General features: G+C 52.2%; 1 protein-coding gene across 1 annotated transcript; it reads right to left on the bottom strand.

Annotated features, from left to right (window-relative positions):
• Positions 1-2,708: 2,708 nt before the first annotated feature.
• On the bottom strand, positions 2,709-5,990 carry PHPT1 (phosphohistidine phosphatase 1). Its single transcript, XM_037879910.2, has 3 exons — positions 5,787-5,990; positions 4,672-4,796; positions 2,709-3,221 (listed from the first exon to the last, which is right to left on the bottom strand). The coding sequence occupies exons 1-3, from the start codon at positions 5,932-5,934 to the stop codon at positions 3,129-3,131; spliced, it is 366 nt and encodes a 121-aa protein (XP_037735838.1). The 5' UTR covers positions 5,935-5,990; the 3' UTR covers positions 2,709-3,128.
• Between the last annotated feature and the right edge of the window lie 7,470 nt (positions 5,991-13,460).

The raw sequence follows: 13,460 nt of genomic DNA, 5'->3' as shown, positions 1-13,460 counted from the left end.
CTTCTCTTCCGTAGACTAAACAATCCCAGTTCCCTCAGCCTCTCCTCAGAAGTCATGTGTTCCAGACCCCTAATCATTTTTGTTGCCCTTCGCTAGACTCTCTCCAATTTCTCCACATCCTTCTTGTAGTGTGGGGCCCAAAACTGGACACAGTACTCCAGATGAGGCCTCACCAATGTCGAATAGAGGGGAATGATCACGTCCCTCGATCTGCTGCCAATGCCCCTACTTATACATCCCAAAATGCCATTGGCCTTCTTGGCAACAAGGGCACACTGTTGACTCATATCCAGCTTCTTGTCCACTGTAACCCCTAGGTCCTTCTCTGCAGAACTGCTGTCTAGCCATTCGGTCCCTAGTCTGTAGCGGTGCATGGAATTCTTCCGTCCTAAGTGCAGGACTCGGCACTTGTCCTTGTTGAAGCTCATCAGATTTCTTTTGGCCCAATCCTCTAATTTATCTAGGTCCCTCTGTATCCTATCCCTACCCTCCAGCGTATCTACCTCTCCTCCCAGTTTAGTGTCATCTGCAAACTTGCTGAGGGCGCAATCCCCACCATCCTCCAGATCATTAATGAAGATACTGAACAAAACCGGCCCAAGGACCGACCCTTGGGGCACTCGGCTAGACACCGGCTGCCAACTAGACATGGAGCCATTGATCACTACCCCTTGAGCCCGACAATCTAGCCAACTTTCTACCCACCTTGTAGTGCATCCATCCAGCCCATGCTTCTTTAATTTGCTGACAAGAATACTGTGGGAGACCATGTCAAAAGCTTTGCTAAAGTCAAGGAATAACACGTCCACTGCTTTCCCTTCATCCATAGAACCAGTAATCTCATCATAGAAGGCAATTAGATTAGTCAGGCATGACTTGCCCTTGGTGAATCCATGCTGACTGTTCCTGATCACTTTCCTCTCGTCAAAGTGCTTCAGAATTGATTCCTTGAGGACCTGCTCCATGATTTTTCCGGGGACTGAGGTGAGGCTGACCGGCCTGTAGTTCCCAGGATCCTCCTTCTTCCCTTTTTTAAAGATCGGCCCTACATTAGGCTTTTTCCAGTCATCCGGGACTTCCCCCAATCGCCATGAGTTTTCAAAGATAATGGCCAATGGCTCTGCAAGCACATCCGCCAATTCCTTTAGCACTGAGCATGGTTGTTATAGTGATGTTATAGTAATTGTTACAGTAATGTTATAGATTATAATTTCATGTATACAGTTATGATGCTGAAAACGTATCCTCATGGCTTAAACTAAGCCCAGGCAAAAACTCTCCAGGAGCAGAAAGGCAGTTCACACCTCATCAGGGCAGGTATGAGACAAACCCAGCCCAGCTTCACAGGAACAAAGAACACTGGCCTAGGCAGCAACAAAAGGATCTGTTAAGACTCTGCATGAGTCACCCCCGTTCCTTTGGTCAGTTTTGGACTGCAATGAGGTAATGCTCACCTGACTCTGAAGGGTGTGCGGGGGTGGGAGCCAAGAGGGAAGAAAGGACATGATAAAAGGGAGACATTTGCCATACTCTCCCTCTCTCGCCCACCTACATCTACAGACACCACCATACCAAGCGACTGAAGCACTGATCAAAGGGGAGAGCCTGGCTAAAGAGCAACCAGCCAGTCTGTAGTGAGAAGCATCTAAATTTGTAAGGACATTGAAAGTGTTAAGATCAGCTTAGAATGTGTTTTGCTTTTACTTCATTTGACCAAATCCAACTTGTTATGCTTTGACTTATAATCACTTAAAAATCTATCTTTACAGCTAATAAATCTGTTTATTTATTCTACCCGAAGCAGTGAGCTTTGCTTGAAGCGTGTCAGAGACTCCCCTTGGGATAACAAGCCTGGTAAATATCAATTTCTTTGTTAAATTGACGAACTCATATAAGCATGCAGCATCCAGCGGGCATAACTGGACACTGCAAGACAGAGATTCTAGTTATGTCTGGAACCGGAGATACTGGCTAGTGTCATTCGGTTGCACAATCCAAGGAGCAGTTTACATGCCAGAGGCTGTGCGTGAATAGCCCAGGAGTGGGGGTTCTCACAGCAGAGCAGGTTAAGGCTGGCTCCCAGGTGCCCAGCTGGCAGCTTGTTACTCCAGGTGAAGTTCACACTTTAAGCACTGATAGTTGTGATTTTAAGTGAGTCTTAAGTGCAGTGGCTACGAACAGTCAGGAGGTGGTCACAGTTTTGTTATTTTCAGTTTGTTTATTTTGGGAAAGGGAAGTAGGAACAGAAAAACAGGAAAATGAGTAAAAGCAGTGAAGCAATTGCGAAGTTGGAGCTTTTTAGGCTGCAGTCTGCAGAAAAGGGGAGGGAGCACCAGAGATTATTGCAACTGAAAGAACTGGAGATAAAAGAAAAAGAGAGAGAGAGAGAGAGAGAGAGAGAGAGAGTAGAAAGAGAGCGAAAACACCAACTGGACCTGTTAGAGAAGCAGAACCAGAACCCCTGACCCCAACGACTCCATCACTCCAAAAATCCACAAGTGGGAACACATATCCTGCATAAAGTGAGGATGATGATATTGTTGGATATCTGACTACCTTCAACAGGCTGGGGGTAATACATGAAATCCCTGCTGATAAGAGAGTTCCTACCCTGATTGCAAAATTAACTGGTAAAGCCGAAATGTATTCAATGGAATGCCTATTGAAGATGCTTTAGACTATTGTAAATTAAACTATTTAGACTATTGTAAATTTAAAGATACTGTTTAATTTTCACCATAAACATTCAGGGAGAAGTCCTGGCTCCACTGAGATTAATGGCAACCCCCCTGGTTTTACTGGGGCCAGGATTTCCACCACAGGCTTTGCTGCCCCTTCGTCAGATGCAGCTCAAGACTACAGGGCTGAGAAAATTAATGGATGCGAAGGGCATGGAGGCTGGTGAATTCCTCATGCTCTAGGCTCACCCCCCTCCTGCCAGAAGCTTCCCAGCAGAATGAACTTGTATCTTCCATGAAGCTCCAGACACAAGGAAACACAATGGAGCCCAGGCAGATCCAGAGCACTGGCCAGTGCAGGCTCTCTGCTCCCACAAGCCCAGCCAATGACCTGAGCTTCTCAGTCCCAGGAAAAGGGAGTGATGTCTGCTGCTGTCGGAGTAAGCCAGGTCAGTAGCCTTCGTCAGCCCAGGTGACCACATAGTCTGGATACTCATCTTTCAGTATCTTTGTGGACACAGAGTGTTTTGCTTGACCAAAGCCCTGGAAGAGGAAAAAGGCAGCGCTGTGAACTGTGAAGGGCTCAGAAGAGTCCCGGGGACAGAGCCCTGAGCAATAAGAAAATCCGAGAGGATAATCTGGGGATGGAAGAGGCCCCCAGCGCTTTGCCTAAAACTCCCAAATGACCACCATCTACACCTGGCAACAATCCACACTGCATGCACTGCAGCTTGGCAGCTGGTGCCTAGAAGTGGAGCATCAGGGCAGTCCTGTCCTAACCCCGTCCCTGCTCCTAGAGGAGATTAGGATTGGGAAGATTCTGGAGAGTGACGGCATCCTTGGGCCACACAAGGTACCTCTCTCTTACTGGATTTACCTGGGGCAGGTCTGGGAATCTAGAGTGTTTCTGGCAGAGGCAGTGAAGGGAGACGGTGAAGAGTAAGTCGAAGGAGAGAGATTAAACTATTTTCCAGAGCTGGGTGGGACCCATACAGTTCTCTCTGCTCCAAGAGCAAACAGTGCCATGTGGTCACTGTTAGCCCTTTGAGCTGCTCCTTGGCAACTCCTGCTGCTCTGTGCCCAGTGTGACGAGCAGCAGTGCATGAATTTATTCCAATTCGGCTTCCTTCTTTGCCCGTTTGGCTTTTGCTCTCAAAATGGAAGCAGCCACAAGCAGAAGCCTTAATTAGGTGGTACAGTTAAAGGAGCACAATCCCCCAGGAGGAACATGGTCACACCAGCATAGATGTACTTGTACTGGGATAGCTATTCCCATAGGGAAAGTGAATAAGCTATACAAATATAAGGCATCTTTATACAGACATTTCTGCATTCATATCAGGGGGATTGCACTGCTTTAACTATACTAATGTAGTTAAAGCAATAAAGGATGTACAAGCATAACTAGATCAGTAGAAAAGTTACACCCCTACTGACAGTTATACTGGTACAAAAACTGTGTTTAGACCAGGCATTAGGCTACAGGAGGTTAACAGGCAGCAGGTTTTTTAAAAAAAAACAACATAAGGAAGCACTTCTTCACACAAGGCACAGTCAACCTGTGGAACTTCTTGCCATGGGCTGTGTGAAGGGAAGGCCAAAAGAATAAGTGGGTTCCCAAAAGGAGATAAGTTCATGGAGGATCGATCCCTCAATAGCTGTTGTCCATGATCGTCAGGGATGCAACCCTACACTTTGGATGTTTTTTGGTCTTACAGGCCCATTCTTCAGGAAGGGCTATTGGTTACCAGCCTAACTAATAAGTCAATACCTTTAAAGCTTCGCTATCTTATACACATTAGAAAGTGGTAAGATGCCAGCTTCCATGTCAAAACTGCACAGACTGTGAGTGGGGGGTTCCAGGCTGGTGCTGTTGCTCAGACAGCAAAGATACCAGCATAGGTGAAAAGAATCCTCTCCACCCACTCCCCTCATGACTGGTTACAAGTTTCTCAATCAAACCAAGAGCACCCTCCCATGGCTCCTTGTTTACCACAGAATATCCATAAACGTGGATCTTCTTCTCCTTGCTCTGATGGGAGATCCTGCCCCCGCCCAAGCACTCGCAGTCGTAGCCTTGCTTCTCGATTTCTGCTGCAGTCTTGTCATAAATATCAGCTAGGGTGGGAGACATTGTAGAATGAATGTAAACAAAAGTCTATTAAAGTTCCTTCCCTAGCGATATTCTTGGTTCATGTATAATATACGGAACATTTAATTCATACATGTGCTACCTACCCCACACATACAATTGCAGGGTAAAGACATGGTCCGACCTTACCCACGGTTAAAGGGATACAGGATTGGTAGGAACCACAATCTGATGGCTCACCACTATGGGCCCCATTTCACAGTTCTCATCTCCAGACCCAGTTACTATGGATCCAGATCTGAACAGATTGTTCCTAGGATTTACAACAGCAGGAGTGGGTGGGTGAGATTCTGTGGCCTGCGCTGTGCAGGAGGTCAGACTAGATGATCATAATGGTCCCTTCTGACCTTAATATCTATGAGTCGATGAAAGAATCCCAGCCCACCCAACTCATGATGGACTTTCTGCTCCGTTATCAACAGCACCATTTGCAACTATTTGTATTCAGCTGCACAGCGATGGCGGATCCCTCCGTACACTAGCAGTCTCCTGAAAGGCAGGTACCATTACAAGGCAGCCTCAGGACTGAGCCACATCCCTTGTGCACCTTAGCTAGGCGGGGCCCTGGGTCCGGAGGCATCCGCCGTCCCCCCGGAGGAGACCCCTCGGCTCATCCCCAGCGCGCTGCACACACCACTGAGCGCGGGATCCAGCCACGCTCCCCCATGACCGGGGGGACAGAGGCGCACGAGTGGCGGGACAGGTCCCAGCCGACTTCGCGGCAGAGCCAGGCACGGAACCCAGGAGTCCTGGTAACCGCGCTACGCAGACACAGCCCCGACCCGACCCGCACCTACCCCCGCAGGGCCCCCAGCACTGGGGGCGGGGCCACTACCCCCGGGAAACGCCCCCCACCCCGCCCCGGTACGCGGCCCCACCCCCAGCCCATCGCCCCGGTACGCGGCCCAGGCATAACCCCGCCCCCAGCCCACGACCGGCCCCGCCCCGCCCCTCACCGTGGTACTCGGCCCAGGCGTAGCCCCGCACGAGATCCCTGGCGGGCCCCTGGCCCCCCGCCGGCCGCACGCGGATCAGCACGTATTTGAAGACGCCGTCGGGGTCGATGTCGACGCTGGGGATGCGGCTCAACTCCTCCGCCGCCATCTTGCCGGCCCCGCACCGAGCCAGCGGCGCAGCACTGCTTCCGCCCAATGGCAAAACGGGGCGGGGACTGCACAGCGCCGCGGCCAATCGCGTTGCAGAGCCGTGAAGATCTCGCCCAATTAGAGCAAAGCGCTCTTAAAGGGGACACGAACAAAGTCTAATCCTTAAAGGTGAGAGTGGAGGGGTGTGATTTCGCCGACAGAGAATGCCTCTGGCTGGGCCGATTGGAAGGGGCGGGGCTGCCACGGGCCGGGCCGGGCGGCGGGGGGAGGCCGGGCTGCCGGGCGGGGCGGGTCTGCTCGGCTCGGCGACCCGCTGGACGGGCTGGGAGGGGGCGGGGAGTGAGCGGGGCCTGCTGGGCGCGAGGGGTGCGGGGCTGCAGGCGTTGTACAAACACCCACAGACAGCGCGAGGCCCTGAGGCCTCCCCGGCACCCCGCGCCCCCCTGACACGCCCCCGACACCCCGCTCCTTGCTCCCCGCGCCCCCCGGCGCCCCCTCCGCACTCCCCCCCGGCACCCCGCCTGGCACCCCTCTCCCCGCGCCCCCCTGAAACCCCCCCGACACCCCTCTTCCTGCTCCCCGTGCCCCCCGACACCCCTCTCCCTGTTCCCTGCCCCCCCCCGACACCCCGCCTGGCATCCTGAGCCCCCCCTGACACCCCCCCGACACCCCTCTCCCCGCGCCCCCCTGACACCTCCCCAACACCCCTCTCCCTGCTCCTCGCGCCCCCCCCAACACCTCCCCAACACCCCTCTCCCTGCTCCCCGTGCCCCCCCGACACCCTTCTCCCTGCTCCCCGAGCCCCCCGGCACCCCTCTCCCCACTCCCTCCCGGCACCCCGCCTGGCACCCCACGCCTCCCTGACACCCCTCTCCCTGCTCTCTGCTCCCTGCGCCCCCCCTGGCACCCCGCGCCCCCCCTGGCACCCTGCTTGACACCCCAGCTGTCATCTGTCTCCCTGCGCCCCCCCGACACCCCGCCTGACACCCCTCTCCCTGCTCCCCGCGCCCCCCGGCACCCCGCACCCCCCGGCACCCCTCTCCCCGTGCCCCCCCCCGACACCCCGCCTGGCACCCCGCACCCCCCGACACCCCTCTCCCTGCTCCGTGCTCCTTGTGCCCCCCTGGCACCCCATGCCCCCCATGACACCCCCTCCCAGCTCCCTGCACCCCGCCTAACACCCCGCGCCCCCCCGGCACCCTTCTCCCCGCTCCCTGCTCCCCGTGCCCCCCCTCACACCCCGCTCCCTGCTCCCCCCTGACTCCCCTCTCCCCGCGCCCCCCCGACACCCCGCCTGACACCCCATGCCCCCCGGCACCCCGGGCCCACCCTGACACCCCTCTTCTCTCACCCCCCTGACACCCCGCGCCCCCCTGACACCCCTCTCCTCGTGCCCCCCCCGACACCCCGTGTCCCCCGACACACCTCTCTCACGCCCCCCCCTGGCACCCCTCTCCCCATGCCCCCCCGACACCCTGCCTAGCACCCTGCACTCCCCCCGACACCCCTCTTCCTGCTCCATGCTCCCTGTGCCCCCCTGGCACCCCATGCCCCCCCGGCACCCCTCTCTCCGTGCCCCCCCGACACCCCTCTCCCAGCTCCCTGCACCCTGCCTAACACCCTGCGCCCCCCCCGGCACCCTTCTCCCTGCTCCCTGCTCCCCGTGCCCCCCCTCACACCCCGCTCCCTGCTCCCCCCTGACACCGCTCTCCCTGTGCCCCCCCGACACCCCGCCTGACACCCCATCCCCCCCGGCACCCCGGGCCCACCCTGACACCCCTCTTCTCTTGCCCCCCCCAACACCCCGTGTCCCCCGACACACCTCTCTTGCGCCCCCCCTGACACCCCTCTCCTCATGCCCCCTCATGCCAGTGTCATGCTTCTTTATGTTTTTGCATTAATAACTTGGACCCATAAAGCAAATGCAGCCGGTGTAATGCAGCCTGCTTCTGGCTGGGGCCCGCTGCTGTCGTTCAAAGAATTAACAGCAATCACAGGATGAGAATGAGGGAGCAGCGGGTGGTGCGTCAGGCTCCCGGATTAGCTGGGTATAGCTCTTATCGAGGATAAAGGAGTTTGAGGTGCAAGTGGTGTTCTCGTCCGTCTTCCCCGTGGAAGGAAAAGGCCTGGGTAGAGACCGTCGAATCGTGGAAGTCAGCGAATGGCTTCGTAGGTGGTGTCGGAGAGAAGGCTTTGGATTCTTTGACCATGGGATGGTGTTCCAAGAAGGAGAAGTGCTAGGCAGAGACAGGCTCCACCTAACGAAGAGAGGGAAGAGCATCTTCGCAAGCAGACTGGCTAACCTAGTGAGGAAGACTTGAAACTAGGTTCACCGGGGAAAGGAGACCAAAGCCCTGAGGTAAGTGGGGATGTGGGATACCAGCAGGAAGCACGAGCAGGAGAGCTCGAGAGGGGAGGGCTCCTGCCTCATACTAAGAAAGCAGGACAAACAGCAAGTTATCTCAAGTGCCTATATACAAATGCAAGAAGCCTGGGAAACAAGCAGGGAGACTGGAAGTCCTGGCACAGTCAAGGAATTATGATGTGATTGGCTTCATAGATTCATAGATACTAAGGTCAGAAGGGACCATTATGATCATCTAGTCTGACCTCCTGCACAACGCAGGCCACAGAATTTCACCTACCCACTCCTGCGAAAAACCTCTCACCTATGTCTGAGCTATTGAAGTCCTCAAATCGTGGTTTAAAGACTTCAAGGAGCAGAGAATCCTCCAGCAAGTGACACATGCCCCATGCTACAGAGGAAGGCGAAAAACCTCCAGGGCCTCTTCCAATCTGCCCTGGAGGAAAATTCCTTCCCGACCCCAAATATGGCAATCAGCTAAACCCTGAGCATATGGGCAAGATTCACCAGCCACATACTACAGAAAATTCTTTCCTGGGTAACTCAGATCCCACCCCATCTAATATCCCATCACAGGCCATTGGGCCTATTTACCATGAATATTTAATTACCAAAACCATGTTAACCCATCATACCATCTCCTCCATAAACTTATCAAGTTTAATCTTAAAGCCAGATAGATCTTTTGCCCCCACTGCTTCCCTTGGAAGGCTATTCCAAAACTTCCCTCCTCTGATGGTTAGAAACCTTCGTCTAATTTCAAATCTAAACTTCCTGGTGGCTAGTTTATATCCATTTGTTCTTGTGTCCACATTGATACTGAGCTTAAATAATTCCTCTCCCTCTCCGGTATTTATCCCTCTCATATATTTATAGAGAGCAATCATATCTCCCCTCAACCTTCTTTTGGTTAGGCTAAACAAGCCAAGCTCCTTGAGTCTCCTTTCATAAGACAAGTTTTCCATTCCTCGGATCATCCTAGTAGCCCTTCTCTGTACCTGTTCCAGTTTGAATTCATCCTTCTTAAACATGGGAGACCAGAACTGCACACAGTATTCCAGGTGAGGTCTCACCAGTGCCTTGTATAACGGTACTAAAACCTCCTTATCCCTACTGGAAATACCTCTCCTGATGCATCCCAAGACCGCATTTAGCTTTTTTCACAGCCATGTCACATTGGCGGCTCATAGTCATCCTATGATCAACCAATACTCCAAGGTCCTTCTCCTCCTCCATTACTTCTAATTGATGCGTCCCCAGCTTATAACTAAAATTCTTGTTATTAATCCCGAAATGCATGACCTTACACTTCTCACTATTAAATTTCATCCTATTCCTATTACTCCAGTTTACAAGGTCATCCAGATCCTCCTGTATGATATCCCTGTCCTTCTCTAAATTGGCAATACCTCCCAGCTTTGTATCATCCGCCGACTTTATTAGCACACTCCCACTTCTTGTGCTGAGGTCAGTAATAAAAAGATTAAATAAGATTGGTCCCAAAACCGATCCTTGAGGAACTCCACTGGTAACCTCCCTCCAGCCTGACAGTTCACCTTTCAGTAGGACCCGTTGTAGTCTCCCCTTTAACCAATTCCTTATCCACCTTTCAATTTTCATATTGATCCCCATCTTTTCCAATTTAACTAATAATTCCCCATGTGGCACGGTATCAAACGCCTTACTGAAATAACTGGGATAACTCACATGACTGTCATGGATGGATATAAACTGTTCAGGAAGGACAGGCAGGGCAGAAAAGGTGGGGGATTGTATGTAAGGGAGCAGTATGACTGCTCAGAGCTCCGGTATGAAACTGCAGAAAAACCTGAGAGTCTCTGGATTAAGTTTAGAAGTGTGAGCAACAAGGGTGATGTCGAGGTGGGAGTCTGCTATAGACCACCGGACCAGGGGGATGAGGTGGACGAGGCTTTCTTCTGGCAACTAACGGAAGTTACTAGATCGCAGGCCCTGGTTCTCATGGGAGACTTCAATCACCCTGATATTTGCTGGGAGAGCGGTGCACAGACAATCCAGGAAGTTTTTGGAAAGTGTAAGGGACAATTTCCTGGTGCTAGTGCTGGAGGAACCAACTAGGGGCAGAGCTCTTCTTGACCTGCTGCTCACAAACCGGGAAGAATTCGTAGGGGAAGCTAAAATGGATGGGAACCTGGGAGGCAGTGACCATGAGATGGTCAAGTTCAGGATCCTGACACAAGGCAGAAAGTAGAGCAGAAGAATACGGACCCTGGACTTCAGAAAAGCAGACTTTGACTCCCTCAGGCATTCAGGAGGCTGGGTGGGGGGAGGAGTGAGGGCCTGGCAGACTCAGGGGAGGGGGTGGGAAGGGGTGGAGTGGGGGCAGGGCCTGCGGCAGAGCCTGTAGCTCCAGCCTCAGAGTCAGTGTCCATACAAGAGAGCCACATATTAACATGTGGCTCCGGATCCCCAGGCTGGCCACTCCTGGACTAGTCACTGGCATCACCTATAAATGGGTAAGGATGTGGTGCTGTCGTGTACTGGCTTTTGGAGTCTGTATGGGGGATGCTGCCCTCTAGTGGCTGGCTACCACTTCCATCAGCTTTTGAAGTTGCCTCTCACACAAGTAGCAGAGAGTTAGATGTTTGGGGTGGATGGACCAGGGTTCTGATCCCCACTCCCCAGGCATGTGTCGCTTCTGTCTGCAGCACATCACTTTGTCACACTTACAAATGGTCACTCCCCCATCACTCCTCCAATGTCCCAGAGGTTCTAACAGTTCCTTTTCTTTGGATCTCATTCCATTTAAGTGTTTTTTGGCTCCAGGAGGACTCTGTCTTCATGTTAGCAGGAAAGGTTTCCCCTGCCTCCCCCACAAGATCAGCACCTTCCTCACAAAACTACTGTTGCCCAGTCGAGACAGTAAAGGCAGACAACAGTGCAGTACATTCAAGTTATACTTTATGGATATTCAAAGGAAATAGATCTCTCATAATAAGTTTACCTCAGAAACTTTGCTGTGGAACACCAGCAGGAATGATACAACGAAACGTGAGAAAATACAGACCTAGTTCTGCTCTGCACAAGAGGAGATGTGATCTGACTCTTCAATATGATGCATAACTTAAAAAAGGAAATAAATAGAACATGCATTTATCAAAGAATTCTGTCTCGTTTAGGTAAAACCTTCCAGGGATCCCAGCTGAGAAGATGCAGTTTCAGTCTTTTTATTTATTGTTTGTTAGATTAGGAGGCTGCAGCTATCAGGATCCACCGTTACCTTGAAGCTGTGTAGTTGAAGGAGCTGTTTGGATCTCGGCCATGAAACATGGTTAAAGCATGGACAGGATCCCAGAGAGTGCAAAGGAATGCAAAACCAGGACAAAGATGCTCCCAGTTTCCCCTGCTGCCACAAGAGGAGGAAGTCACAGCTCTGCAGGTGAAATGCGGGAGGGAACTTACAATGACTGGGATGGTGGGGAGGAGAAAAGCCCACCTGGCATTATGATGAAAGGCAGGAAGTCCCACTGTCTGCAGTGCTGCTGGGGAGGAACTCAGCTTAGCTGGCTGAGAGGCAGGAGTCCCTCACTTTTGCCCCAACTATTCAGCCTTTACAGAAGAAGAACTTGCATCTACTCAGCTAATGGGCACTATCTAGCTGGTGCAGTGGGGCGGTAGCTATCCACAACAGTGCTGTCTTTGAGGGTGCTGCCTCCCAATGGTGGCATGAACACCCCCGGCTGACCCAGGCAGCCTGGCATAGGAACTGTTGATTTCCATTCCAGTGCTAGTTAATAACTTCTGGTGTCTTTGACTTGATCCCTTGATGCTGGGCAGGCCCAAAATCACTGCTCGTGGCTCTGGTGCATTCACATTAGTGCATGGTCACCAAGGAAACGAAGTTGTCACCAACAGTCATGCACCAGGAAATTCTAGACTGATGCACTCAGAGTGGAGAAGGGCGTGAACCAAAACCAGGGATCAGCATGCACAGCTGGAAGTCTCTTTATAATGGGCCCCACCTGAGCACCCTGTCATCTGGGGAGGTTTCCATTCAGCTCTGCACGTGGAACCTCCATCTTTGAATCAGGGGCTTGGGTTGCCCTGTTAGAGAGATAGGATGTTTGGATCCAGGGATGTAGTTCTGGTCCATCTCTCTAGATGGCAGCAACACTCAGTGGTTACCTGTGGTCAAGGACAGAACATTCCCATCACCCTCCATAGCAAGGTCATTTCCTCCCTCTGCTCCCCATATCGTAAGGTCAGAGATCTTTTCTGTAGCCACAGTAGGACAGTCGCAGTCATGAGCTAAGAAGCAGAGTCACATCCTCACATTCCCTCTAAATTACATCAAAACAATGTCATAGCGGGCTGTGAAGACTGTGCTCCTGTCCTAACAGTGCCCACCACCACCAGATAAAGAAACAGAGCTTAAAAAGTTTATAGAAAACTTTGTTTGACAACATTCTGCCTGGCAAGGAACGACTTCTCAACAGTTGTGATTGTGAAATCTCTACTTCTATTGTTTTGTCTTTACGGACCCCACTTCTCTATTGTTTATCTGTAGGGTCTCTGTCTGGTTCTTTGATCGTTTCTGTCTGTGGCATAACTAATTTTGCAAGATTTAAATCAACTCAGGTGCTGGGGTCTGATTGGGTAAAGAATGGTTTCACAATGGGCTAGGATGGGTAAAAATACTGTCTTGTAACACTTCCGTTTACAATGGTTGGTGACGGTAGAGCTAAGCAGGACTCAAGTTTCACTATATAAACTGGGATCCAAAAGGAAGTTCTTTAGCACCCAACTCCAGGACACAGCCCAGGATCAGAGCTGCCAGACCTCAACACCTGCCAATCATACTGTGCAGAAGCTGGAGCCCCAAATGACCTGATCCTGCCTGGCTACCAGGAAAAGTTCATCTGCCTTATTGGGAGTGAGGAGCATTGTCTGCTTAGCGTGTGTGTTCTGTTTTGGTAACTGTTAATAAATACAGAATATTACTGTGCAAGGCTCCTTCACTGGAAAAGGCCCTGCAGACCTACATAAGATTATGCCCTGAGCCCTAAGAACTGGGTAAGGATGGGGGCACAGGCTCCAACTTTTGTTGGCACCGGTGGGTGCTTGCACCCCTCCCCGGCCCGGCCCCACCCCAACTCCGCCCCTCCCTGCCCCTGTTGGAT

Source organism: Chelonia mydas, chromosome 16, assembly GCF_015237465.2.
Source record: "Chelonia mydas isolate rCheMyd1 chromosome 16, rCheMyd1.pri.v2, whole genome shotgun sequence".
Taxonomy (NCBI): Eukaryota; Metazoa; Chordata; order Testudines; family Cheloniidae; genus Chelonia; species Chelonia mydas.
This window is presented reverse-complemented; position numbering and strand designations above follow the sequence as displayed.